Source organism: Guyanagaster necrorhizus (assembly GCF_019112545.1).
Source record: "Guyanagaster necrorhizus MCA 3950 unplaced genomic scaffold BT62scaffold_3, whole genome shotgun sequence".
NCBI classification, from domain to species: domain Eukaryota; kingdom Fungi; phylum Basidiomycota; class Agaricomycetes; order Agaricales; family Physalacriaceae; genus Guyanagaster; species Guyanagaster necrorhizus.
In genome coordinates this window covers 1944824-1969899 of record NW_025064882.1, presented here as the reverse complement: position 1 = coordinate 1969899, position 25076 = coordinate 1944824, and the positions used below count along the sequence as shown (strand labels likewise).

Genomic DNA, 25076 nt, shown 5'->3' with positions numbered 1-25076 from the left:
CCCTGGAAATTTGAGCCCGACACAGTCTTTCAACAATCCCGACATGGAACTAGCCTCGCCCGGTGTAATACAGCAATACAGGATGCTTTTAAACGGCGCGATATACGATCAGCCTTCGAAGTAGCGACGAACATGAAGAAAAACGGTATTTCCCCAGATACAACGACCTACAATTCTTTGTTATTGGCAATTGCGTATGGTTCAAACTCATTGGATGCGTTTGCAGTATACGAAGACATGGTGTCGTGCGGGGTAGAACCTAACATCGCTACCTTCAATCACCTCATTTTCGTAAGCCGGTGTGCCGTCTATTTTTCCCTTGCTCACCGAATCTTTAGGCTGTCAAGGACAAAACGACCACACAGGTTTGGTACATCCTCGAGCTGATGGCCCAGAAAGGTATACGCCCCAATGGCGAAACCTACCAATTGATTATTCAATTCTTCACGGCCAGTAAAAATGTGGAAATTGGGTTACAATTCCTGCATGAAATGAAGCTGGCCGGTTTTGAACCGTCACTTCAAACGGTCCAGGATGTCGTCGTCGTCGTAGCTGAGCAGGGGTACAGCAGGTTGGCAGTGGACCTTGCAACCGACTTCGAGGCAACTTCCATCCGAAGACTTGGCCCCGAGCCATGGCTTAGCTGTTTGATTGCCTCTGCAGAGGCCGTTTGGGTGAGTTACGCGATGCATCGGTTTTCTTTGATTCATGGTCAATAGGACGAAGGGGTGCTGCAGTGTTGGGACATTGTCGTAAAACGATTCAATATCAACCCGGATGAAGGTCTTTGTCTTGCAGTGCTCACAACAGCAGCCCGGCACGGTCTGTCCGACTTGGCCACAACAGTCCTGGGCGCTCTAAAGGTTGCCGGAGTTCGATGGCAAGAATATCATGTCGCACCCTTGGTCGAGGCCCTTTGTCGTGCTGGCCGTCTAAAAGAGGCTATCTTGTCCTTGAATGTCATGCGCTCCAATAACATACTCCCATTGCCTTCGACGGCCCTCCCGATATTCCGTATAATATCAAAAGACGTAGACGCGCTAGATTCAGTTTGGCCCATTCTCGACGAGCTACAGGCCGAAAAGGCCACCATAGACGTCGTTGCTTTGAACGCTATCATTGAAGCTGCAGTCACGCTAGGAGACCTCCAGCGCGCAGTTGGCACATACAAAAGTTTCTCCGATTACAGCGTCGTCCCCGACCGAGACACTTTCCGAACTCTCCTCGATGGTAGCATAGTAGCGCGGCATTTACAACTCGGTCACATCATGCTACAGGGTATGAAAGAGCTGGATATCCCGCCAGACGCAACGACATTCAGGCAAATGATAGAGCTTTGCCTAACGCAAGAGGTGTATGACGACGCGTTCTTCCACTTGGAGGAAATGAAGGCCGCAGGTTTCAAGCCCATTCAGGAGACATACGAGGCCATCATCGTGACGTGTGCATCTCGCGGAGATTATCGATATGATATTGCCATGAAAGAGATGCAGGAACAAGGTTATCCAATAGCAAAAGACTTTGAGGTAGAAGTCTCTCAGATATACAACCGGAGTTTGGTCGCAGGGAATGGTCAGTCAGAGTCTGCGGAGTTCGAGAAAGACGACGGCGCGAACGGAGGAAGCCGCCAGTGATGCGCCTCTGCCTCGTGTCTACGATGGATGGCTCGCCAGGCGCGCGGTCACAGTATGAGAGAAAATCTATCTTATTCGCTCAGAAGACTCACACCTGAATAACATTTCTAGACAAGGTGATTGACGAAGTAAAGAATATCAAAAGCCTGAAGATCAAGCATACGCCTCCAACAAATCCAATATCAGCTTTATGACTATCTCAGCTCCTTTCTGAATGCTCTTCCTGTGCCCGTCGCTCACCAGGTCAAGAGTATCAGAAAAGTTATCCGGATGCCACCTTAAAAGCTCCTTCTTGAGGATATATATGTGGCTGTTCACGGGCGCAAGGGGCCTAACGGGGTCCAACAAGAAGTCGTGGACTCTCTCGTCTGTAAGATCCTCCACTGTGGTGACAAAATCCAGGCACGGCCAGGGGAATGTGCAGAGTGTAGTGCCGCGGCTGGTTGGCGCCGTTGGCCGCTGGCTTTCAGCTTTGAGAAAATTCCATTTCAACTCGTATTGAGTATGAAGTGCGGCGGTAAGTGACCCTCCTCTGGCCAATGCTTCAGTTTGGAGCAAGTCGAATTGGAATTTTGCCCAACGAGTAGCATCGGACCCATCGAGCTCCGTTGCACCTCTGTCCTGGCACTCGCTTTTGAGCTTTAGGACGGTTTCCGTGACTTCGCTGAAGAGGGCGATGTAGTCGAGACCTGAGGTTTTGCTCTCCGTAGTGCCAAACTAACACACCGAATCAGCGCCGACCGCGTCATGGGACTAGACAATACTCACAAAAGTGATGGGTTCCGGATACCTGCAGGACGAAGGGTCTTGAGGACGAGCTCTTTCTTGCATCTTGGCCTGACTGAAGTATCCCTCTTGCTCCATGAGCCTCAAGCGCTCCTCCATCTCAACCAACCTCGCCGCAAAGTCCCCTCCTTTACGTTCACAATATTCGACATCATTCCCCCATTCCTCCTCATCTGAATAGAGTTGCTTCCTCAACAAATCTGCACTCTTGTCGTGCTCGTCCATCTGGATGTTGCGTTTCGCCACCGCCTTCTCTGCGGCGTTTCTGTCAAACGTTTGCTGATTCCTGTGCGCTGCAAGGATGAAGATGTGGTTGGAGTTCAAAGATGCAATGCGTGCTGTGCGATCATCTTTGGGTTTGAAAATCTCTGATGGGATGGGGTCCCTGCCAGTCAGGAAGCGAGGGTTCTTCGCAGGTAGCTTTCCCGAACGACGCGACTTGACTGCTTTCGTCCTGGCGTGAACCTGGTGACGGTGAAGAGCAGCTTGAGCATTTTCGGCTCGGCTTTCTTTGCGTTGCAAGGAAGTGCGCCTAGGGGGATCCGAGTCGGTCGATGGAGTGGTGTGTTTGGTGATCTTCGTAGTTTTGGTGGCAGAGGCAGCTTTCTGGATCTCTCTCACAGGCTTTGGCTTGGGAATAGCTAAGTGAATTAGTTTTTCCATGTTCAGTGGACCGTGGGGAGGCAATATAGGCAGATGGGATGCCATCTTGAAGAACGAGCACTGGAAAGAAGGGTTGGAGAATTGACGATGTGGGAAGGGATAACGATGCCAGCGGACATTTATGCCACCCTTTATACTTGCAAAGGTCTGGTGTGACCCACATTTGTTGGACAATAATCGCAGTCCTGGTCCCGGCGCGCTGATCGCCACGCGTTGGTCATGTGTTCCCGACATTTTTTCCATTAGGGGCATTCTTTCAAGTTTCAAATTGCTTTCACCAACGCGATGGAGTCCTCAAAGCCATCCTGCGCTATCTGTCAGAAAATCGCAGGGAAGGATTGTGATATCAAGCAATGCTCAGACTGTAAAATGCGGAGATATTGCAGTAAGTGTGTCTATGCGCCATTCACGCGTCAAGGCACTGATTTTTGTATCAGGTATTGATTATCAGCGTGCCACCGATTGGCCAAAACATAAACGCAAATGCAATAATCGAACCTTTGCCCGACAACGAACTATCGTAATACTGAAGAATTTTGACTAATTGTGTTCTCTTCGAGAGATGATCGGCATTCTCGTATATAATACCCAACAAAGACCCTTTATTTTCGCACCAGAGGGGCAAAGGCAGTCATTTAAATAACTACAGTTCGCCTACTCCCTCGATTCCTTATCTTCTCTCAACTATCTCTCTGTCATGGCCTCATTCCACCACGAGAAATCTGTGCCGTTTGCAAGAATGAAAGCGATGTGGCCAACATCAAACAATTTTCCGGTTGCAAAGCGTGCATGTACTGCAATGAGTGGCATTGTGCGTCGTATCGCTGATCATCCATTTATTGACATTCACTTCCAGGCCGTGAATTCCGATTGGCCCGTTTTTATTTCGTAAACTTCACAAAGACAAAAGATGCGTTTTCTGGCGAGGACGTATCTATTCCGTAAGATAACGAGCTTTTCTGATATAGGCGCCAGCAGATTTCTCATGCCAGGCAAACTCATGCTATTTTCGCCCTAATCATGGGTATCAGCTAATACAAATCTTGGGGTTACGAAAATTTACAAGGAGCCGCTAGTGACACCGATAGATTCGAAGCATATCTCCGTAAGGACCTGCGAGTACCAAAACAGAATATCATTAGCCTTCAGGCAACAAGATCGGCTACCATTGACGGGTTCACGAGCCTCATTCAAAATCCAAACATTGACCATGGCAGGGCGACTATCGTGATATACTTTGTGGGGTATGGAGCTGTAGCTAATAAGGCAGTCGAATAGACTGACTGGAAAGCCTCTGACGACACAACTGAGATACTATGTCTCGCCGATATGGGCCTCCTGGACGAAGACAAGAATGCCGTAGAAGGGATTCCAGATTGAGCAATCAATCAACCTCTCCTGCGACTGTCAGAGGCTAAGGGTAATGATATTGTATGTTCCATATGTTGAATGTATCATATACGCGACGTTGATGCCGTCGTTTCAGACGGTCGTACTCGACTGTTGTCACGCTGCAGGTATCAATCGGGGTGTGCAACGTCCCGATGCGAGACTTAGATCAGACCTACTTGCTTACTTATTGCCACCCTCCGGATTTATTGACCTGTATATCCTTGGAGGAACGTGAAGCCAAGCTTACTGTTCCCGTCGACGCCACCGAAACTCCAGACCAGGCGGACCTCTGCTTAATGTTGGAAAGGGACTGTCTATCTTGAACAGGGTAGCAGAAGTAGTCTCTTCAGTCCAGCCGTCGGATAAGAAGGGGAGCTTTTTGAACATCGAGCCACCTGAACAGCAGCCCTACTCGAGCCAGTCCTTTCATATATCATCAAGGAAAGGCAGCGACTACTTCAAAATAGAAACAAAGCTAAGTCAATACTGGTGATAATCTGTGTAATACTATCTCTGTCAGTCAGCCTTCACCGATTTCGTGCTAAAGACATCCCTCAGCGTCTAAGAAATGAATGAATGAATTACCCCGGATTTTAACGCCCGCAATTATGGCTGTTGGTGGTCACTGTTCTATACTTGTACAGACAACTGCCAAATTAGCAACCACCATTATATTTCAATCGCTTGTCATTCTGATACATATGTCCAGCCGCTGGGCGAATCTATCCCTTCTCAAATTGCTTCATCCGTGCTCGCTCCTTATTGCAATCAAGCCGACTCGCGCCTACTGACTCTCGGCTACGATCATACAAGTCACAGGTGAATACCAAAAGCCTCGGGGTCACAGTTAGCACAATTATCGAGCGATATTAGAGCGCAATTCTGAGGCCCAGATCATCATTTTCGACGTTGGTCGAATCGTTTGCATCCAAATCCTAGGCTCCCTGGGCCATAACACCGTATGTTCTCATAAAGTGCTAATTCGACCCGTAACCCAGGCCAGATCATAAATATAATGTCCGCTTTGATGAGCGAAAAGACGGTAAGTCCCTTGGAGGCTTCATAATAGCCTAAATTCGTTGATCCCTTGTCGTCTTGCATCAGCCTGTCAGACAGCGAGTAGAAGTTGCTGTATGCTCACTAATTTCCTGTACTTCTGTTACACTCAGTGACTGTCCCGTTAGGAACAAGGTTCTAGGGCGAAGTTGGTTGGTCATGATTGGTATCATGACCTACGTCGTAAGGTGTCCCTGGTTTTTATTTTCTTCCTTCATCACTGACAGCTCTATCAGATTCGGAAACGAGAAACGCACGGGTCACAAACGAGAAATTCTAGGACGAGATGCACCTTCCTCAAAGTCAAAGTCCGTAGGAGTTTGCGCCTTTTATAGATGTCGACTAGCTACTCAGCAATAGATAAGCAACTCAGCAATATTTTCGCCTTGGTCATCGGTATCAACAGTAATACAAAATTTGAAAATTTGAAAGGTGCAGCCAATGACGTCGACCAATTCAAACAATACCTTCTCAAGGTTGTACGAGTTCTGGAAGAAATATTAATAATCTTCGTGATGAGGAGGCAACAAGAATGGCTATCATCCAAGGTTTCAGAGGCCTCAGAGACAATAGGAGAATAATCCAAGGCAATGCGATAATTATCATATACTTTGGGGACACGGAGCGGTAGTGGATAAGCCAAAGGAATGGTCGAATTGAGAAAGTGCCGACAACAGAATTGAAATACCCTGTCCCGCCGATATGGCGCTTCCAGATGGAGAAAAGGTCAAAGAAGGTATTCTGGATCGAACTATTAGCTAACTTCTGAGTTCAATATCAAAGGCCAAAGGAAATAACGTAGTCTGTCACACCTCCCGAAATATGTGCTTGACATTAATATCCTTTCTTTCCAGACATTGATCCTCGATTGCTGTCACTCTGCTGGCGCCAACCGTGGAGACTTAGGCTTCTCGACCCCCTGAGATTTCTCCAGGTTGCGACTCCGATCTTTGGTTGCCTAAAGAGTCCCAGGTAGTGGCAGCCGCCTCCGAATCAGGGTTCTCAGGCACTCCTTTGGATTCGCATGTTCTACTGGCAGCGTGCAGTCTTGAGACTGCTTTAGAAGTAGATGGGGCAGGCGTTTTCACTGGAGCGCTGTTCAAGGTCATGGGAAAAATCTGTCGGCGAACTGACCTACAACATCACGCTGCTCGTATATTTGTTTTACCTGACTTCAATCTATGTTGAACGATCTGCATAGCCAAAGGCCGCAACTGGAAGGGAAGCATATCCATCGAAGCATGTTTACCCTTTGGAAGGATACTGCAGATAGTCCTAGGATTGCGTGTTGTTGCGAAGATGGACAATTCCTTCTTGCTTTACATGCCGGATCTCTTCATGGCATCACTCCCGGTTCTATCTTTCATATTTATAAGACGGATCAAATATTCGATTTGGCTCCATGCATGACTGCAGTTACGACAGAAGGAGGGACCGTTGAATCCCACCTCAGTCCTCAGTCAGCTCATGATCACTTCTCTTCCGATAAACAACGTGGTTGGTAAGCCCAATTGGTGAAACTTTGCGGCAAGTCCGATCTTGCTATCTATTGCAACGACCCAGGCTTCCTCGCCGGTGTTCCCGACGATACTCGTGGGCCAGAGCTCTTGCTTGCTTCCATCGCCGCTGCAGAACCAGATGATGCGGATCTTTGCTTCGCCGTCGGGGAGAAAGTTTTCTTTGGTCGGGGGAACCGAAATTCTCTCCTGAGTACAGAAAGGACTGGCCTTCTTTCACATAGTCCTTATGAATGCAGTGTTGATGACGTTGCAGGAATCCGGGACATTATAAACCACCATGCTCATTTCACCGCCCACCTTAAAACGACAAGCCTGTCTTCCATAACCAAGTTCATCTCCGTTGAGCTAAATAGACTCGATAAAAACAACAAACCGATCAGCCCTAATGTCCTAGGTACTGGAAACGACAAAGAACCCATCCGAACATTCAATAGGTTGCTGAAGACTGAGATTCTTATAAGTACGCCGAGTCCGTTCTGATATTTCAATCACAGAAACCGGAGAACGACGAAATTCGTTCGGATTTTGCCTTGGCGCACGAGTTAGTGTCACATTGACTCTGCAGGAAGTACAATAGAAGACCTCCTCCCTACATTTCGAGGTCCGTTACTACGGACCAGCGTGCTGGAATCGCACGCCTCGTTTCATCCGTGCAGCCGAGGCACTTTTTCCACTGGCAGTGTTTCGTTTCGTTGTGGTGTTGGTACCGCGCGTTCCAGAGCTCTCTCTGTTTGAAACCCTCCGTATTTGAGGACAGCTGAACTTGAAAGCAAACTGAAAGGTTTCTTCAGAGTCTCGTGGGTTGGTTGGATGGTGTATCGTGTGGATGTTAGTCTTTCGTATGCATTTCAACCGATCTTCTTGGCTTGAAACGTGAGGTTGAATGCGGTGGTCGCTTTCATGGTGCATGTTCTACTTGCCCTGTTACGCAGCCGCTGCATTCAATAATTCGGGACTTGTCGTTGTCGGTCCTGCCCAATAATAGGGCATTAATGAAGGTTGACACAGGATACAGCTCGTCACTGAATACAGTTCTATGCTCACATTAAAACTCACAGACATCAACCACGTGGAAAAAGCCTGCAGCTGATCGATATATGCCTGACGCTCGCTGCAGCTTAAAGGCATTTGTACGGGTAGAATCATCCTTCCCTCAGTCATCCACCATGGCAAGTGATCAGAACATCTACGTCCAAGTGATGTCCACTCTCGGCTGTGGTTATCCGCTTTGGCTTCCAGACTACAATCCTAACCTTCCTCCTACTTATTCAAAAGATGGGACCCGAGTTGGCGACCTTGGGTATCTCACTGATGAGGGTGGTTTTGTATATCTCTTCAATGTGTGCACGGATGCAAGCGATCCCTCCAATTCCGGCAGAGTTCCTCCCAACTTCGTACCGCTGACCGATATCCCAGAGACTGCTATAGAGAAACGACTAAAGATGCACGAGAAAAATACAGTACTCACCGCTTCTTCTGGGGGTAACCCGTTGACCCGACTTGACCAGACACCGTACGTTTTCACTTGCAGGTGCTAAATGATCCGCTACTCCTACTGACAGATATTTTACAGTATTCGTGTAAAATTTGAGGCCGGACGTGGATATGAATTTACGTGTTCGGCTGCTCAAGCCGCTATTCTTGTTCTTCCTGATGGCGGCGAGCGATACGATTCCACCTTTCTTCATCTTCTCCAAGAATACGCAGCTGCCAATGCCCATAGCTGGTACAAATATCTCAACGGCCCCGTACAGCACCGGCAAATCCGTAATGGCATGCTGTATCTTGTGACAGGATTCGACAAGTGCCGTTCTTGGGGAAATGCTTGTTATTCGCGTCCAACAGATTCGTCTTCTATTTCACTGAAGTTTTCGGCCGGGGGTACAGGATTGGAGGGTCCGATGTACAGTTGGGACGTACAACAAGATCTCCATGCACAGAGTCATTGTGATGGCACTCCCGGAATTCCAGCGAGCCAGACGATTTTCCTGCGCGGATATTCGATTTCCGTTCGTCCAGATCCATCATTTCAAAGCATGGGTATCGGACCGGTAATGACTTCTAGGCGAATTACCAAAGATTCCCAGAGACGGCGACAGACTGTCAATCGTGGCGTTAACAAACCCAACGACGATTCGAATTTGGACATCCCTTACTCCCACGTCAGCAGACCGACGAATACCTCTGTTCAGATATCCTCCAAGCAATACAAGGTGAACGTCAGTGCTCCATTTAATACCTTTTGGGTTCTAACGAGTACATACTAGACTATCAATCCGTCAGCCCTGATAAACAATTACATATTGGAACATGTAGGTATTACCCTGAAGTCGTGCCATTGATTCACACCTTTCCTCTGTTTCACAGTTCTCTGGTGCACAAGTCGCACTCACTCATGACGGGCATTGGATGGGTATGGTGAAGGATGTAAGTCGACAATTTTCGTATTCTAGACTGTAGGTTAGGCTAACATAGCATTTCCTGCAGGGACAAGATCCACTTGACGTACGATTTGCGAATTATGCCATGGAGAACAATCTGCTCTCAGTCAGTAAACTTGGTAAGAACTCTCTTCTTACTTTGATGTTATAATCAATATTGAGCGGTAGATGTGCCAAATGCAAATGCTTGGATAGCAAAAAGAACAATATTGAGCGGTGAATCTTCCGAGTCTACGCCGTTAGTACTGTAACGCTGGGGCCACGGCTGACTGATCATTCAAGTTATAGAGATACTCGCGGCACTTTCGCTTTGGTCATCGGCATCAACGAATACGAGTACGGAGAGTACGAGAATCTACTGGCAGCCGTCGCTGATGCAGACCGATTTGAGAATTATCTTCTTGAAGATTTGCAAACCCCAAAGAAAAACATCATCAGCCTCCGCAATGGACAGGCAACAAGAGAAGCTATCATCAGCGGATTCAGAAGTCTTATATGCAATCCGAGAATTACGCAAGGAATGGCTGCCATTATCATATACTATTCCGGGCATGGCGCGGTGGCTCCCAAGCCAGATGAATGGACGGATTGGCAAACTTATGACAACGAAATAGAAATGCTTTGTCCCACGGATATTGGGATTCGGGACGTCAATGACAACGTCGTAGAGGGTATTCCGGATCGAACGATTAGCGAGCTTCTACTGGAGTTGGCAAATGCCAAGGGGAATAACATCGTAAGTGGCGTAACTCTAGAAAACTCAATGGAATTCATGGCTGTGTAGACCTTGATCCTCGACTGCTGTCATGCCGCTGGCATCAATCGTGGAACCCAACCTGCCGATATACTGAATGCAAAGTCACGTCGGATCCCTAACCCTCCAAAGCTTTCCGCCAATTGTGACACTACCATGCTGTCTCGGGGATCTTCCGGGGTCAAGATCACGTCAGGATTTTCAGGTTCGCTTTGGGACTCGCATGTACTGTTGGCTGCATGCAACCGTCGTCAATCGGCCTGGGAGGTAGACGGTCAAGGCATCTTCACTCGCGCATTGCTCAAGATCATGGCAAAAATCTCTGCCAGCGAATTGACGTACAGGTCATTGATGCATCGTCTGGTTATGCCGACGTTGTAAGTGTTGGTCCTAATCGTATCGCTTTGCGCTGAATAACTCATAGTCAAACACCGCATCTAGAAGGGAGACATACCCTTCGACGTCTGTTCGACTCTTGGGAAGAACCAGCTGATAGTTCCATGATTCTTTGCCGCCATGAGCACGGGAAACTTCATCTCATGCTCCACGCCGGACTGCTTCACGGCATAACTGTCGGTTCTACCTTTGAAATATTCAGAACAGACCTCTCTGAATTGCAGCATTCACTTACGACTGCTACTGTCGACAAAGTAGAGACATTCATTTCCCTCCTCGTGCCTCAGGACCCCGCGTTCCTGACTTCTAGTAAGAATCGTCGCGTCTGGTACGCGCGATTACTGAAAGCTTCCGGCGCCCACTTTGGCACCTATTGCAATGACTCGAACTTTTTGACCCAGATCCTCAGTAAGGATTGTGAACCGAGGATTACAGTCCCCGTCATTGCCGTCAGAACCCCAGACGAGGCAGATCTCTGTCTGAGGGTGAAAGACGAAGTCGTCTTTTTCGACCGAGGAAACAGAATCGATCTCTTCAGTCCGAGCATTGGCTTTGCTTCGCGGTTCCCTCGTGCCTCTCAGGTCAACAATATTGCGCATATTCGAAGCATCATTAGTCGCTTTGCCCGCTTCACCACTCAACTTACACTTCAAAGTCCGTTGCCTGTAGCCCAGTTCATTTCCATCGAAATAAATAAACTGGAGCGTATTGGTCACAGTCTGACTCCAGTTGGAGACAATTTGCTGTCTGATATTGAAGACGAAAAGCCCATTGAGTTCGTCGTAGACCCATCTCTCCCCTGGAATCGACGTCCTAGCTATGCGTTCACAATCCGTAACGTATCCGATATCGATCTCTATGTGTATCTCTTCTACTTTGACGCTACCAGCTTTGAGATAGGTGTGTTCGTGTTTCATACATACCCACCACGCTATGGCTGACTTCCATTTGGAATCATTTAGATGCTTGGTACTCCTCAAAAATGAGCCCTAGTAGCAATAAGGAGGAGCAGGGATCCGTTGACACTTGTCTTCAGAAGGGGTCAACATTGACTCTTGGCTACGGGAACGGCGGTATGAATCCATTCACGTTTACTGTGCCAGACGGCCAAGACGTGGATGTCTGCTTCTTCAAGGTGTTTGTAACCGCGAAGCCAGTGGATCTCGGAAGTATCTCGCAATCATCCCCTTTCTCAGATTTGGGGACACGCCGTGGCGAATCTCCTGCCTCGTCCTCCCCTGATCTTACCGGATCATGGGCTTCGACGACTATACCTGTCGTGCAGAGACGGGCCCAATCTGTGGCGAATCAACCCGTCGAACCTGTGGTTTCGAACACACCAGAAGCAAACCAGCATGAGACAAGGAGTGTGCCATCTGTACCTCCTTCCCCAAGTGTACATTCTTTTCCGCCTCGAGTCTCTATCCCTTCTCCCAATTCCCCCGAGCCGCCCCCTGTTCCGATAGAGCCTTTGGAAAAACATGCACGAGTGAGCCTTTTCCTCCTTTGTCACTATGTTTCATTTGTTCAGTTTATTCCTAGCTTCCTCAATGGTTAGCCATTAGTATGCAAACACTGAAAGAAGTCTTGTCATATGAGAAACTCACCGCCATACCCCGTAATGTTGTCATTCAACTATACGAGAAGATACGCTCTTGGCTTTGGCTCTAATCGCGATTGTCCAGCCACCGAACTTAATACTTAGTATGTCCAGCACCAGTCCCATGCTGGCATGTTTATGTAACAAGAATTCATTATACATTGCGTTAAATATAGTATCATTATTTATCTCACTCATCTCATCATTACACGGTACGGTATCATCAGGCGCGCCGGATACAAGGATACAGCTACCTGCACTGAAACTAGACTTTCACTACCATCTAGTCACTGGTCAGTTACTATCAACCCCCAAGCCGAGCAACACAAGCCACTGTGGAACTTGAAAGACCTACAGATGAGAAACAGGAAATCAATAAATCCCCCATACTACCCACCAGGGTAGATCAGAATAGCATAAGACTTGATTGTCTGCAGAGTGAGCCTACTTTGCGGCGGCTTTGTCAGGAATCTGACATCGCTAAATCCATACACTAGGCCAGGATCTGTTTCAGAGAGAGGTGGCAGATTTCCAAGTAGTGTGCAATTCCCTGCTTTCATGCCATGGAGGTATCGATTAGTACCGTCTTCGGTTTGTGAGTCTGAGAAGTCTGCTTCAAAACATCATGCCTTATTTCAGACAGAAGACAATATATACTTGCATTTCTCTCTTTTGCAAGTATATCAAACATGTTGTATATCCTGCAAGGCGAGGACACTTAGTGGCAACTGTAACCTGACCTTCCTCGCAACGAAGCTGTCAATTTCTATCAACCAAGAGGTAAGCATCACGTCCATTAATTAATTGTTTCACCCACAAAGCTGTGAAGCCTGGGTCTCGACGATCACATTTCCAAGAGCGCTCCTCAAATAAATTGTGTCGCCAGTTTGTCACCGCCGACACATTATTTCGACAGGATCTAGATGCTTGGCACCATAAAAATTGAGCCGGACGCCCCGAAACTGAGGCAAGCGTTTTCCGCCCTTCGCTAGAACAAAGATAGCCCTCATTGCTTTGAACAGACTATCAAATTCGTAGGTCGCCTCGCCCCGAGATGACACAGCTCTGTTTCTGTTTCAGACAGTACACCGAAGCAAACAAACTAAAGACGTACGACCAATGTGCCGAAAGTCGTCTTACAGCTCCGTAGGCTTTCACGTGTTCGTCCCAATCCCGTAGGTGACCCTGATCCATTTCGACCACAATTTTTCGAGAGGCACCAAGACCGAGAGCTGTGATTAAACCGCGGTTGATGGAATCTCGCTTGTCCTCTTTCACCTTAAGTTGAACGGGTAGCGACTCTGCCGATGTCCGGAACATGTCCACAAACTGCTGTGCGGATGCCGATGTCGCGAAGGTGAGCAACATTTCCTGAGAAGTCTGAATATCGCATAGGTATATGCGACGAGGGCGTGCTTACGCTATTGCCAGGCCAATAACCACTATAGACCAAGGTCGGAGAAATTTTGTCGAATTCCTGGGTCCACTGCCAGCATGTTTTGTACATCCCCGGTTGGATGTTAGATATGGTGACGATCCGCCTCACGTACGACTGATTCTCCTCCTGAGGCGCGTACCACTCTGGAAACATATAGATGTCATTTTCGTTGGTGTAGGTTATCCGACACTGCTTGAGGACGGAATTTTGGTTGATGGCAGCGCTAGCCTGTGAGGAGGAAGATATGAATGGGTCAGCATAAAGGGGATAAATGACACACAAGCCATGCATGATAGAGATCCATGAAGCGCATCTCAGCTCGAAAGTTCCCCTTATCGTAGTGCCAGTGTTCCATAGGCTTGTCTTGAGTAATTAAAGTTTTCAAATTTCCCTTCCTGATACCCGGTGGAATGTTCTCAACGGTGCACGTCCGTGATATTCCATATCCAACTGCAGCGACCAAGAACGCCGACCGGTCAGACATGGCGCCAATCAGCCGTAGCGACATGTCATCGACACCATCGTTTTCCTCGACACAGCGCATCGCCATCTGATAGGAAAGGAATCGGATGATGAGACATTTATTCTCTACGATAATCTTCTCTACTGGGTTGGCCTTGATGGAGTTGAGAATGCGAGTAACATCATAGTTCCGAGGGATATTATCGACTCGTAGAGTGCATAGCTTGTGGGTGCCTGGGGAGGAACTGGAGCTGGCGAAACGGCGCTGGAGGACAGGTCGGATACGGAGAGCAAGATGGCTCAATATCATGGGTATAGGAAACAAAGAGTCAAGTTCCCACGCCACAGACTCGGAGTATTCGGCCCGAGCGTCAACATTCTCCTGAAATTCTTAAAATTTAACAATCGCTTAGCAAACGTTTAGGCTGTCTCTTGTTGTTACCTGGCTCCTCGGACTGTCTCTTTTGTTATTCTGGCCAATTTCATTTCTCGGCCTCCGCATTACTGGAGGTACCGGATGACAAGGAACTCGGTTCCAGTATTATAACAGAATCTTGGTCCTTGCTATTGCTGTAACCGCCCACCATGGTCGCATATGAACCTCCCGCAACCGCCTCTGCCAGTCACAAAGCATTTGCCGAGTACATCAATGCCTTTGATGCCTTTGACGCCGAGAGGCTTCTAGCTACTTTCGATGACGACAACTTCACGTTTACGCTCTTGCCTAAAGCGATGGCAGTCCCATCTATGAACAAGGCCCAGTTTAAAGGGTATTTCTTCGCATCCGTGCTGCCAGCATTCAATGGCATGTCTGTGAGTCTCCATATCGTCATCCTTTTTTCTTTGACCTAATGGCTTGTTCAGTTGAAAGTACATGAAGTCATAGAGGCCGGAGAAGGCACCATCGTAGCACATGTAGGCTCTGTGCGGCTTCCCTTGGTATCCCGACTGACATGATCCACAGGCTCAATCCGATAGTGTTTCCAAGCTCGGAACGGAGTGGCACAACGAGTACATCTTCCTCTTCAAGTTTGCGGCTCCCAAAGGCGGTGAACTTCCTAAGATAACTTCATATACGGAATATGTGAACAGTGCTATGGTCGCCGGATTTATTGCGGAGGAGACAAAGAAGAGAGCCTCGCTGTGAAGAACCCAGGACTTGCAACCTAGAGAATATGTCTTCAACGACACAGTGTACCGTTTAGATGATTATCATTAGACTTCAATGACCACGATAGAAAACGACAGTATTATCAAGGATCATCGAGAACCAGGAACACTCTCATCATCGTAGCTATTCCTCTGGCTGCAAAATCCTTCGAGCGTGGATCAGGTCCCCTTGAAAGACGCAAACGAAGAGCAGAGGTACTCACTTAAAGAAATCGCACGTACAAGGTGACGGACCCGTGCCGTGATAAGCACCCATAAGTCATACTGCCATCCATGCCACACTACGTCTATCCCTGTGGCCAATACTTGTAAAATGTCTCTGGGTCTCTCCCATATTCATCTCGGGACTTCCTCTTCATGTACTCCTCCTCTTCCACGATAACGTGCCCTCAGCATGTACCCTCCTCAGGGCATCCTTCGTAAGACCGTTAGCTAGAGTTGAAGGAGTACGAACGTATGTTGTACACCTTTTCTTATCCGTTTACGTATGGGCACAGCGTCGACGTCGAAGGACTGGCAATGAAGGAAAAAAAAACATAAGTTAGTGTACCCTGGACAAGGCCTGCATGGCTTGCATTATGATTATTCAGTGCATGGTCACACATGACTGACTCCTGGTGATCTACGCTAGTACATGAGATCAGCGCTATGCTTGAAAAAAGATTCTAGGAATGACAACATTCACCTCGTCATATCTAGATGACTTCTGAAAGGAGGGAACTGTATCGGCTGTATTGGCGTTGACAATGCCCTTCCGTGGCTCTGACACACTGAGCGTACCCGGCTCCTCATTATCAGAGCTTCCTTCACTTTCCGAAACGAAACCTTAAAGGCATTATCAAGACTCCAAACTTCTCGTAGTATCTTCGGTCATACCAACATCCTGGTTTTGTTTTACTACAACCGCTGGTTGCAAAACAGAATGATAAGGTGCCTTTCCAAGATGCGAATCCGGGCGCTAGCAGTCACCTGGAAAATTTCTCGTCAGTCTTGATGTCCTTTGCCGACTCTACGACCTAGAACTATTAAACGGAGTATCCCAAGAGATAAATTGCGTCAGAAAGTGCGGTGATGATGGCAAGCTAAACAAATCATGTTTTCCTTCGCTTCTGCGAATGTGGCACCAATCGCGACCCGGGCCGGCAACTCCGTGCTCTTCATCCCAAAGTAATACACGTAGATATCTTTGATCTGGAGTCATTGTGGTTTGGGTATAGATGGTTTGTCCTGGTAATTTCCTACCAAGATTTATGTGAGCGTTTAGCATGCTTCCAACGCACTTCACAGAAAAATCCGAGGAAACTCAACCTTCCCGCTGTGAAGCGTGTGATAATCGCTTCTTGTCGGTTAAGCTACGAATAAGCAAAGGAAAGATGGATCGTGTTCACCCGCTGTACCTGTCCATATCATAATTACAGAAAACGTATAAGAATACACACAGCCTTGTAGTAAGTAACAAGCAAACAACAGGTTATAGAGTCAGAAACAGATAAACGGATAAAGCAGGTGGACACTATCATGACCCAGACGAAGCAGCAGCAACACGCTTCTCCACCACCCGTCGGTGCGTATTATTTCTCAAGTGTACCTCAAAGTTTGAAAGGGTCTCGCCCGGACCAGGCTTGTACAACTACATACACTAGTCAGAAGCAGGCCGACTCGCCGGAACACCAGAACACACCTTGCCAGGACAATCTAGACATTTTATCCGCCACTCTGGGTCACTATTCGCTGTGACCTTGCGGAGAGCCACCTCAAATTTATCAGATGGGAAACGATATTGAATGCCTTGCATACAGGTGGCTAGCCATTGAGGAGGCTGTGCACCGGCTATCATCAGAACACTTTCTACAAAGACGACGGCTTAAGTCTGCTCACCCACGACCGTTGAGAAGGTGGTCCCGGAGGCCCAGATTGACTTGGCGGTGGCGCCGATGATTCTTGGACAGAAGTAGGGGCGTCCGGCGGCGGCGGTGATGTGGAAGCAGGTGCCGGAGGGGGGGCAGAAGAAGCAGGCGCAACAGACGGTGTATGGCTATTACTGGTCCCATTTGCCTTTGCCCGTTGAGCCAAGGGCGCCTCCGAAGCGCTTGATGTCGTTGACACAGGAGAAAGGGCGGTTTCCGCTTTTGACGGAGGAGGCACAGGCGACAATCTTGGCGCAGATTCTTCGTCTGGTTTGGTCCGGGGGGATTGAGGCTCTGAAGCTGGAGTCGTTGGGACCGTTCCACTCTGTGCCCGCAGAGCAGCAGCACCTCCCTTCTTCTTGCCAATTGTTCTCGCAAGCTCACTGTCCCGTTTGACATTCGAATGGAAATCAGGATCTGTGTTGTATTCGACCGGCCGAGGACGACGATGCCGATGCCAGAACTTGCCTAAAACAGGGGTAATCAGTTTCATCGCCAAAACTGTATTTAAGCACATACCGCAAGTACCGCATTGTGACTTATCGCCCAGCGGTCCTTTCCTCCTACCAATGGCGATGCTCTCAGGACAACCACAGTTGGAGCAGTGCCAGACACCATCTATGAAGTTAGCGTGCTGACCGTCAGCAAATTCCTTCTCCTTCGCTTCCCGTTCCAACTCTTTTGCCCTCTTCGCCGTCACCACCTTCGGGAGAGTATTCATGGAGTGCGCAGCATCGCCATCCAATGTGGAAGATGCGCCATCTGCAGCAGTGGAGGGAGGCACGGACGTGAGCTTGGCCCGGGGCCGTAAGACGGATGGAGGCAATGGAGGAGCTTTGAAGTGCCCCTTTGGCTTCTTCTCCTTGGGGGCAGCAGGCTGTGGTTGCTGGGGAGCGGTGGGTAGTGTTTGAGGAAGGAGGGGTGTTCCGTTTTCAGATGCCACCATGTTTGCAATGGTGAGAGAAGCAGCCGCGGCTGCAGCTCTGCGCGACGTGGGCGCATTGGCGGCAACTTGAAGAGCAAGAATAGCAGGATCCAGCTCAGGGAACCCAATAGCAGGCGTGCGATAGGTCCTGATCGGCTCTCGGTCTGGTAAAGCGACGCCTCGCCGGCCCCTTGTATTTCGTTTTCGCCGCTTATTCATGTCCTTGTCACGCTCCTTCTCGTGCCGCTCGATCTCGCCGTCACTCAGATAGTTCAGCATCGGTGTAAACGACTGCACTTGATCTAGTGCCCGAGCACCTGATGATAAACCAGGAAGGAATGATAGTCGCAGCTCGTCATCTTGTATCGGTGTACCATCGGAAGGATGTCCAACCAGGAAGAGGGACTTTTGGTACGCCTGCACTTGTTCTCGTATAGAGTGGGCGATGGCAGTTCTGAATCAACTTAAATTTACCATTCTGTCCAGAGAGGCTGGAAACACACCTAAATTCACCACCCAACCCCAGTTCTTGAACGTATATGTCCGCAAAACTTTCAGGGGACGCATGCGGATTTTCTATATCCCATTCAAACTGGTCATCAAGCTTCATCGCCCCGACAATGATATCCAGCTAGCACAATTGAGTGAAAACCCTTCCAGGCGATATAGCTCTGGAAACCAACCTTGATGACGACCCTCATATCTTCGTGTGTCTCGTTCTCATCCATATGAAAGTCCTCCACGCTCATGAGTTGTTCGTCTTCAACCACTTTCCGTCTTTTTCGAGCCTTCTCGGCTCCATTTACAGTATAATCTTTCCTCACCCGTTTTCGCCACTTCCTCCACCACAACGAGCTTTCCTCATCCAACAATCCTTTCTCGGGGGCAGCCAATGCAACGTCGGCAACATAATCACCTCCTTCGCCATCGTAATTGGTCGAATGTGCTTTAAAATCACTGAGTTGATCCTGAATAGATTTAACAATGACGGAATGATAGCTCGAAGATAGGTTATAATCTTCAACCACAGATTGTGCGAAATTTTCTGGAGTGATCACGGGGTCTGGAATAAAAGTCAGCAACTGAACTCTGTTATGAAGACGGATAGACGCGCCATTCAAATTCCAAACGAACGTGTCCCGCATCTTATGATGTTGCTCAACATCAAACTCCAGTCGGATGGGTACAAGCTGCTCTGGCAGGTTCGCGTATCGAGCGTCGATCTTTCTAGGCCTGACGAATGATAAGCATCACAACAGATAGAAGATGAAAAAACACACAGCTTCAACCCCTCTCTCTTAGCGACTTTGCCTCGTCTGCCATCCCTTCTAGGTCTTGAATTGGGATACCTGACATCAAAGCCTCTTCCCCGATTTCCCCATGCCGGTATAACAGCGCCCAAACCAACATTTATGCCACCTCCTCTTTCCCACCACCTTTTGCCTAGCGCTTCCCGCTCCGCTGCCATCCGCTTCCGCATCTCCTCATACACGTTCTCGTACTCCTTATCAAGCTTCATCCAGTCTTTGACGTCGTTGATCTCTGTTTCGCTCAACTCTGGAATGAGCTTCAACGAGTCTTTCAGTGGAACTGTAGTGACTTCTGTCACTGTTGGATTTGTTGGTGGCAGTGGAGGGAGCTTCGCAATAGCAGGTGTAGGGTCCGCCGACGCTACAGCGGAAGGAGATGTAGTAGCGGTTGTAGTCGGTGCGGTCGGTGCAGGTGTAGGAGCGCGAGTTGACGTAGAAGCATTTGGAGCGACAGGAATCGGCATTGAAGACGGGCCAGAAGGCATAGGCGTGGGGGCAGGCGGTTGCTGAATCGGTTGCTGGGTCGGCGCCAGAGGTTGTGGTGTCACCAACACATTCATATTTGATGGAGTTGCTATCCGCGGAGTTGTGGGTGTTTGAGGGACAGCATTTACTCTGTTCAGCGCAGGCGTTCCTTTCATAGCACCATTGCTAACAAAACCAACACTGTTCGGACTCGCAGACATGGGTCTCGTCGGTGAGACGTTCCCAGAGCTGCCAATTGGGTACCCACCACTAGTTGTACCCGCTGGAGGGAACATGTTCGGGCCGGTACTGTCAATCCTTGGGCTTCCTGCAACGCGAGCACCGACAGGCGATGTGTGACCGTGCTGAGGGTATGCATTTCCGGGTTGCTGATCAGGCAACGCTTTGGGAAACATCGACGGATTCATCATGTCTCCGATACGGCTAGGAGGACGAACTTGGTCGACACTGGGAGCCCGTCGCATACCCATCGCAGTCCCCGGGCGCACTCCTGGTGGTGGAGGCGGCATCATAGTGGGACCATGTGAAGTTGTACTAGAAGGTCTGTCGTTACCAAACCCAGCGCCGGGGAACTGCTGCTGGGGTTGGGGTTGGGGCTGCTGCTGAGGCTGCTGGCTCATCATGCCTCCCATCTGCGCCATCATCTGCAGCTCTTGTTGCCTCTGCCGTTCTTTGATCTTCATCGACATCCGCTCCATCATAATCTGTTTGTCGTGCTGATTGAGGCTTGCGAACTGCTCGCGAGTCATCCCCGCCATTTGGAGCATCATGCTGAAGTGCTGTTGCTGTTGCTGTTGCTGGTTCATCATGCCGGGCTGTGGTCCATGAGAGACCGCAGGAGTAGGCTGGGGTTGGCTGCTCATCATGTTGCCACTACTCATGCCACCAAACTGATTCGCGAAGCCACCACCACCGCTCATCGAACCGCCGAGCGACGTCGCGGTGATGCTACCCATCGACGTACCAGGGCGCTGCATAGACATGCCGTCGACCATGTTCGTAGGCGGGGCACTGCCGGGGGTATTCATCATGTTGGGTAACGGGGTGGAGATGCCCATTCCAAGGTTGCCCATGTTCATGCCACCCATGCCCATGCCCATCCCTGAAGAGTTGAGATTTCCACCACCACCGCCTCCTCCTCCTCCTCCTCCTCCTCCTCCTCCTCCTCCCATGTTCATCATGTTCATGTTCATTCCACCACCGCCATTCATCATCCCTCTCTCACGAAGGATTTGGGCAGGGCTCATACCACCGCCACCGCCTCCAGCCATCATGTTCATGTTGGTGGCCATTCCACCTCCCATTCCTGCCCCTATGGCACCCCCCATGCCGCCACCCATGCCGCCCATAAGTTGGGCGGGGTTGATACCTCCCGCGCCAGAGAGAAGAGCTGCTGGGTTGATGCCTTGGCCATGAGCCTGTTGATGGGGAAAGGGAGACTGCGAAGCTGTAGGGTAGGATTGATTCATATGTAATATATTATATGTTTTGACGATTCTGTCGAGGCGATCTTTCAGTGAAGAGATAAATGTGAAATGACATGCTCACTGTCGATAGGTTTCAAGCGAGTCACAATTCCTGCAATGAATGTGAGCACTTGTACAAAGTCCACTACAAAGGAAATATCAGCACGTTGTGTAATAGCCGGAAGGTGCCTCTCACCGAGAAAAAAAAAGGTGGAGTGGTCCCCGACGACGGGACTGCACACGTATACAGAAGAAAGGCTCGCCTGAATACACGACTAAGAGATCATCAGTATGATAGAAGAGCAGGAAAAGAAAGTTGCATACAATGGGTAGCACGATGAGCAGACTCTATTAGTAGCAGCAAGGAATCAGGATACCACGCGTAAAGTTGGCAAGGGCGCAGACAGACCTCTATGGTAGCATATCCAACGAAACGGAGAGGAAATAAGAGAGCAAAGGGTCGCGAAGACGGGACGAGCACTGGAAAAGCGATAGCGTGGCGGGATTGAGCAGAAGGTGTCGGCTTGCGCCCTTGTTGAAGCTGGTTCACAATCAACCGACGTCTGTCACGTTTTCGTCACACCCGGGTCACGTCACCCGTTTCCCGACGATGGGCATCCCAAACGGTACACAACCATCTCCAGCAGAGGCAATGGCTACACTGACGGGAGAAGGAGCATGAAGGGATAATTTCAAGTTAGATTCGCTTTACTCCCGGCGTAGTTTTCACTCGTTTTATTTTTTTCTGATCAAGATCTAGATCTTACGTCCGTTTTCCGGATATTGCCTGCTCCCCCTCGCTGCCTGACGAGTCCATTTCAAAGGGGAACAAGTACCCGCGTTCCCTCGAAGCTACCGCGATCTTGCTTGTCGCGACCCGTTCCCCGTCTTTCCCCTCTAACGGTACGGCTACCTGGAAATTTCTTTCCTCTTCTTTGCTTTTCTCTTGTGGTTATGATCGCCATTCTGAATCACACGGAGACGCCGCAGATATTCAACTACAAGTTCCGAAGCGGACGATCCTCCTGAGTATGAATGCCCCACCTTTGGTTCACCCGCTACCATATCACGTCATCAATTATTGTGCCAGGTGCCCTGACTGAGGTCCCCGACTTTTACATCCAGGCAGCATCCAGTCCCGTCGCAGGCCTATCACTCACTGCCTATGACTGGTATATATATTTCAAGTTTCTCAGCTTTTCCAGCTTTCGATCGTCAATTACGCGTCCAAGGGCAACAAGATTTCTCCTTATCCAGCCATCTCGACTTGTCCGGTTTCGAACCGACAAAAATGAATCCGAACCAATGGACGGTATTGCGCTCCGATATCCGTCAGTCACATTCTCAGAACCACGCACCCTTGTCTTAGGCCGAGGTAACGACCCGGACACGGAATCGGTCAGCAATTCATTTTCATCATGTGTCGGCCTCAATTTTCACCTGTCTTTAAACCAGGATGAATCCAAGGAATACTGTCTGTCGCTACTTTATGTATTTTCTTCTGACCGGTACCGCTCAATTCGGAACGGAGGTGAACATTGTAAAACGTGGTCATGTTTGTCATGACCTTTATATTGTTGTGGCATACAATCGCCGGTCACGTCTCGTTGCAAGCTACTGGCAAAGAAGAATCATTGACGACATTCAATCTCGCGGGGTAAATATTCGTACCGGTTAATCCCTCCAATCCCGTAACATTCTGACATATGTACTCTGGTGCCTCGTTCTCAGGCCCCTCAACATCAAACGCGTTGAAGAGTATACCATCGCAGCTTGTGCTACACTCAATGTCTACAACTGCGTCCCAGTATGGTGGTAAGGTCCATTCCTTCAACGAAACAAGTACACTTACTCTCGTTGGTCATTGCGGTCCCGCTCCAGTTCAGGAACTGCAGGTTCGCAAAAGTGATCAGAGATGGTAGGTCCCCGCTATGAACATTTGATGAGCTTTTTGATTCAGAATGTTGCATGCCACGCACCTATGTCCGCCGTTCGTTTGATACAAATGGAGCGGTAGGGTCACCCGGTCCAAAAGCACGTTCTTGGCAACAATATTGGATACAAAACCTAATTCCGTCAGATGCGGTCCGAAAGAATGCGTATATGCGCACCTTTTCCTCCGCCACCGCCTGTCGGTGGGGATCCGTTGACAGTACCAGTCCAAGTTTTGAAGTAAACCTGAAAATGCTCCAAAGTAAACCATTTCACTTCGTGCATCCTGGCATACTCACGCCGGTTTCCATGTTGGGCTGCACGTTTGCATCTATTCTTATCATCTACAATGCACTTGTCAGTCGCTTAACGTGCAAGACAGAGATGATACGCACTTGCAGGTCCTCTAGATGAACGTTGTCGACTTGGTCGCTCTATGAATCGTTATAGACTTCTGCTACATAAAACACGGACCAAACGCACCAAATTGTAATATTGCCCCAAGGAACCAAATGCAATCCCGTTCCCTCCGCGGCAGGTAATATTTCGGGCGAGTACATTGGTCGAGTTCTATCGCCATCAATGAAAGAGCGCAGAATGGCTTACTACCTACTCCTTTGATAGCCAGGCAGTCATCCCCACACGTTACATCCCAATTCAACAGTGTAATATTGTCGCTTCGATATGTGTCTATCCCTGTGGGACAATCGGCCTCTATTCAGAACACAGGCAATCCACTGACCATCCGTATTAGGAACAATACTGAACATTCTCTATTCATTGCTTCATCAAGTCGATGCAGGAAATTACTCACTTCTGACCTGCAAATTGTGGATTGCTGTTGGTCGCGTTACAAACCATCCCTTCATATCTGATACCGCTCGACTCGGCTACAGCGTTACACCAGAATGGCGGCGATTGGATATGAAAGTCCTTCACCAGAGAATTGGTCGCGCGGTAGAGAGTTAGAGATAGGGGTCGACCATCGCCATCAGCCCTGGTGTGTGTCGTGAAGTACTCCCACCATGGCTGTTCAGTGGTGTAAACATGGATGACGTGTTGCGTTCTATCGGACGCACCTGTCCATTACCCTGGATACCACCTTCGTTATGCGCGTCGATGGTGAAGTCGGATCCTGTCACGACAAACCACGAGGCTTGACTCTGGCGGGATGATGTATCAGGTGGCGGGGATGGAGAAAGTCGGAAACGAGGCACCTGTATAAAAACCACCCTGTATGTGTTCTCTGCATCCAACCAATACTCAATGTCCGGCTGGAACTGAGTGAATGCGCAGTAGCTCATATCAATCAAAGCCGCCTTAACGAAGATGAGACCCTTACGTTCAAATACCCGTACAGATCGACCTTGGATGAATGCAAATCCCACGTCATCTTTCTGTTGATGATCGAGTTAAAGTGTAACGCCGATGAACGGATCCAGGGATGCGTACCTGGTAATGTTATACAGCCCAGGATTGAGCACGGTCCAACCGTGTCGCCCACATTCCTCGATGGCAGTTTCGACCTCCATCGGTAATTTTCCAGATCTATTCGAGGAAGGAAGGGATGCAACTCACTTGTTCAGTATCGTCAAGACCTTCTCCCAATGGACTTATCTCGCATTTCTTTGCGACAGATGGTGATGCGGCGAGTAGAAGGGTAATCAGGAGTCTGACCAGTGGGAACCACATATTTGGTGAGCACGATGTCTTCGTGGTGCGTCATATATATTTAAAT

The 25076-nt window shown here is 48.9% G+C and overlaps 10 protein-coding genes across 10 annotated transcripts; 5 read left to right on the top strand and 5 right to left on the bottom strand.

Annotated features, from left to right (window-relative positions):
• Positions 1 to 132: 132 nt before the first annotated feature.
• Positions 133 to 1634, top strand: BT62DRAFT_882476 (uncharacterized protein; the record flags this gene model as incomplete). Its single annotated transcript, XM_043182706.1, has 3 exons — positions 133 to 291; positions 339 to 674; positions 720 to 1634. 3 exons carry the CDS (start codon positions 133 to 135, stop codon positions 1632 to 1634), a joined length of 1410 nt encoding a protein of 469 aa, XP_043045033.1.
• A 153-nt stretch (positions 1635 to 1787) lies between these two features.
• BT62DRAFT_1000779 (uncharacterized protein) lies at positions 1788 to 3317 on the bottom strand (the record flags this gene model as incomplete). Its single annotated transcript, XM_043176670.1, has 2 exons — positions 1788 to 2351; positions 2403 to 3317. The coding sequence occupies 2 exons, from the start codon at positions 3315 to 3317 to the stop codon at positions 1788 to 1790; spliced, it is 1479 nt and encodes a 492-aa protein (XP_043045032.1).
• A 267-nt stretch (positions 3318 to 3584) lies between these two features.
• BT62DRAFT_431103 (uncharacterized protein) lies at positions 3585 to 4746 on the top strand. The gene is made up of 6 exons (XM_043180869.1): positions 3585 to 3889; positions 3940 to 4024; positions 4076 to 4107; positions 4160 to 4310; positions 4362 to 4514; positions 4570 to 4746. Exons 1-5 carry the CDS (start codon positions 3781 to 3783, stop codon positions 4444 to 4446), a joined length of 462 nt encoding a protein of 153 aa, XP_043045031.1. The 5' UTR covers positions 3585 to 3780; the 3' UTR covers positions 4447 to 4514; positions 4570 to 4746.
• Positions 4747 to 5687: 941 nt separating this feature from the next.
• On the top strand, positions 5688 to 6200 carry BT62DRAFT_430881 (uncharacterized protein). The gene is made up of 2 exons (XM_043180868.1): positions 5688 to 5714; positions 5768 to 6200. The coding sequence occupies exon 2, from the start codon at positions 5867 to 5869 to the stop codon at positions 6110 to 6112; it is 246 nt and encodes an 81-aa protein (XP_043045030.1). The 5' UTR covers positions 5688 to 5714; positions 5768 to 5866; the 3' UTR covers positions 6113 to 6200.
• Positions 6201 to 8210: 2010 nt separating this feature from the next.
• Positions 8211 to 12313, top strand: BT62DRAFT_991060 (uncharacterized protein; the record flags this gene model as incomplete). Its single annotated transcript, XM_043190265.1, has 11 exons — positions 8211 to 8564; positions 8625 to 9264; positions 9319 to 9363; positions 9419 to 9478; positions 9539 to 9611; positions 9661 to 9730; positions 9781 to 10228; positions 10277 to 10623; positions 10671 to 11542; positions 11605 to 12131; positions 12185 to 12313. Exons 1-11 carry the CDS (start codon positions 8218 to 8220, stop codon positions 12311 to 12313), a joined length of 3558 nt encoding a protein of 1185 aa, XP_043045029.1. The 5' UTR covers positions 8211 to 8217.
• A 426-nt stretch (positions 12314 to 12739) lies between these two features.
• BT62DRAFT_927239 (uncharacterized protein) lies at positions 12740 to 13610 on the bottom strand (the record flags this gene model as incomplete). The annotated part of the gene is made up of 3 exons (XM_043185207.1): positions 12740 to 13008; positions 13060 to 13307; positions 13357 to 13610. The coding sequence occupies 2 exons, from the start codon at positions 13608 to 13610 to the stop codon at positions 13133 to 13135; spliced, it is 429 nt and encodes a 142-aa protein (XP_043045028.1). The 3' UTR covers positions 12740 to 13008; positions 13060 to 13132.
• A 33-nt stretch (positions 13611 to 13643) lies between these two features.
• BT62DRAFT_430873 (uncharacterized protein) lies at positions 13644 to 14498 on the bottom strand. Its single transcript, XM_043180867.1, has one exon. It carries the CDS (start codon positions 14450 to 14452, stop codon positions 13934 to 13936), a length of 519 nt encoding a protein of 172 aa, XP_043045027.1. The 5' UTR covers positions 14453 to 14498; the 3' UTR covers positions 13644 to 13933.
• Positions 14499 to 14560: 62 nt separating this feature from the next.
• On the top strand, positions 14561 to 15453 carry BT62DRAFT_927237 (uncharacterized protein). The gene is made up of 3 exons (XM_043185206.1): positions 14561 to 14955; positions 15007 to 15057; positions 15107 to 15453. The coding sequence occupies exons 1-3, from the start codon at positions 14728 to 14730 to the stop codon at positions 15287 to 15289; spliced, it is 462 nt and encodes a 153-aa protein (XP_043045026.1). The 5' UTR covers positions 14561 to 14727; the 3' UTR covers positions 15290 to 15453.
• Positions 15454 to 16654: 1201 nt separating this feature from the next.
• BT62DRAFT_927236 (SNF5-domain-containing protein) lies at positions 16655 to 21062 on the bottom strand. Its single transcript, XM_043185205.1, has 8 exons — positions 19425 to 21062; positions 19259 to 19377; positions 18828 to 19207; positions 18648 to 18775; positions 17739 to 18598; positions 17191 to 17687; positions 16994 to 17131; positions 16655 to 16942 (listed from the first exon to the last, which is right to left on the bottom strand). Exons 1-8 carry the CDS (start codon positions 21038 to 21040, stop codon positions 16829 to 16831), a joined length of 3852 nt encoding a protein of 1283 aa, XP_043045025.1. The 5' UTR covers positions 21041 to 21062; the 3' UTR covers positions 16655 to 16828.
• Positions 21063 to 22169: 1107 nt separating this feature from the next.
• Positions 22170 to 25030, bottom strand: BT62DRAFT_978272 (pectin lyase-like protein; the record flags this gene model as incomplete). Its single annotated transcript, XM_043189338.1, has 16 exons — positions 22170 to 22351; positions 23171 to 23203; positions 23259 to 23335; positions 23386 to 23473; positions 23518 to 23584; positions 23638 to 23682; positions 23734 to 23772; positions 23822 to 23908; positions 23952 to 24034; positions 24081 to 24100; positions 24153 to 24367; positions 24418 to 24501; positions 24556 to 24618; positions 24681 to 24735; positions 24791 to 24864; positions 24917 to 25030. The coding sequence occupies 16 exons, from the start codon at positions 25028 to 25030 to the stop codon at positions 22170 to 22172; spliced, it is 1326 nt and encodes a 441-aa protein (XP_043045024.1).
• Between the last annotated feature and the right edge of the window lie 46 nt (positions 25031 to 25076).

Bases quoted from the DNA above. Each gene is read 5' to 3' on its own strand.
- BT62DRAFT_430873 (XM_043180867.1), bottom strand. From the start codon at position 14,452: ATGATATTGAGCCATCTTGCTCTCCGTATCCGACCTGTCCTCCAGCGC.
- BT62DRAFT_430881 (XM_043180868.1), top strand. From the start codon at position 5,867: ATGTCGACTAGCTACTCAGCAATAGATAAGCAACTCAGCAATATTTTC.
- BT62DRAFT_927236 (XM_043185205.1), bottom strand. From the start codon at position 21,040: ATGGGCATGGGCATGGGTGGCATGAACATGGGCAACCTTGGAATGGGC. The intron at 19,208-19,258 runs GCGCGTCTATCC...CTTTTATTCCAG, and splicing joins GTTCGTTTGGAATTTGAATG to ACCCCGTGATCACTCCAGAA. The intron at 17,688-17,738 runs GTATGTGCTTAA...CCCCTGTTTTAG, and splicing joins GTCACAATGCGGTACTTGCG to GCAAGTTCTGGCATCGGCAT.
- BT62DRAFT_431103 (XM_043180869.1), top strand. From the start codon at position 3,781: ATGGCCTCATTCCACCACGAGAAATCTGTGCCGTTTGCAAGAATGAAA. The intron at 4,025-4,075 runs GTAAGATAACGA...TTCTCATGCCAG, and splicing joins GGCGAGGACGTATCTATTCC to GCAAACTCATGCTATTTTCG. The intron at 4,108-4,159 runs GTATCAGCTAAT...AGGAGCCGCTAG, and splicing joins TATTTTCGCCCTAATCATGG to TGACACCGATAGATTCGAAG.
- BT62DRAFT_927237 (XM_043185206.1), top strand. From the start codon at position 14,728: ATGGTCGCATATGAACCTCCCGCAACCGCCTCTGCCAGTCACAAAGCA. The intron at 14,956-15,006 runs GTGAGTCTCCAT...TGGCTTGTTCAG, and splicing joins CAGCATTCAATGGCATGTCT to TTGAAAGTACATGAAGTCAT. The intron at 15,058-15,106 runs GTAGGCTCTGTG...CATGATCCACAG, and splicing joins AAGGCACCATCGTAGCACAT to GCTCAATCCGATAGTGTTTC.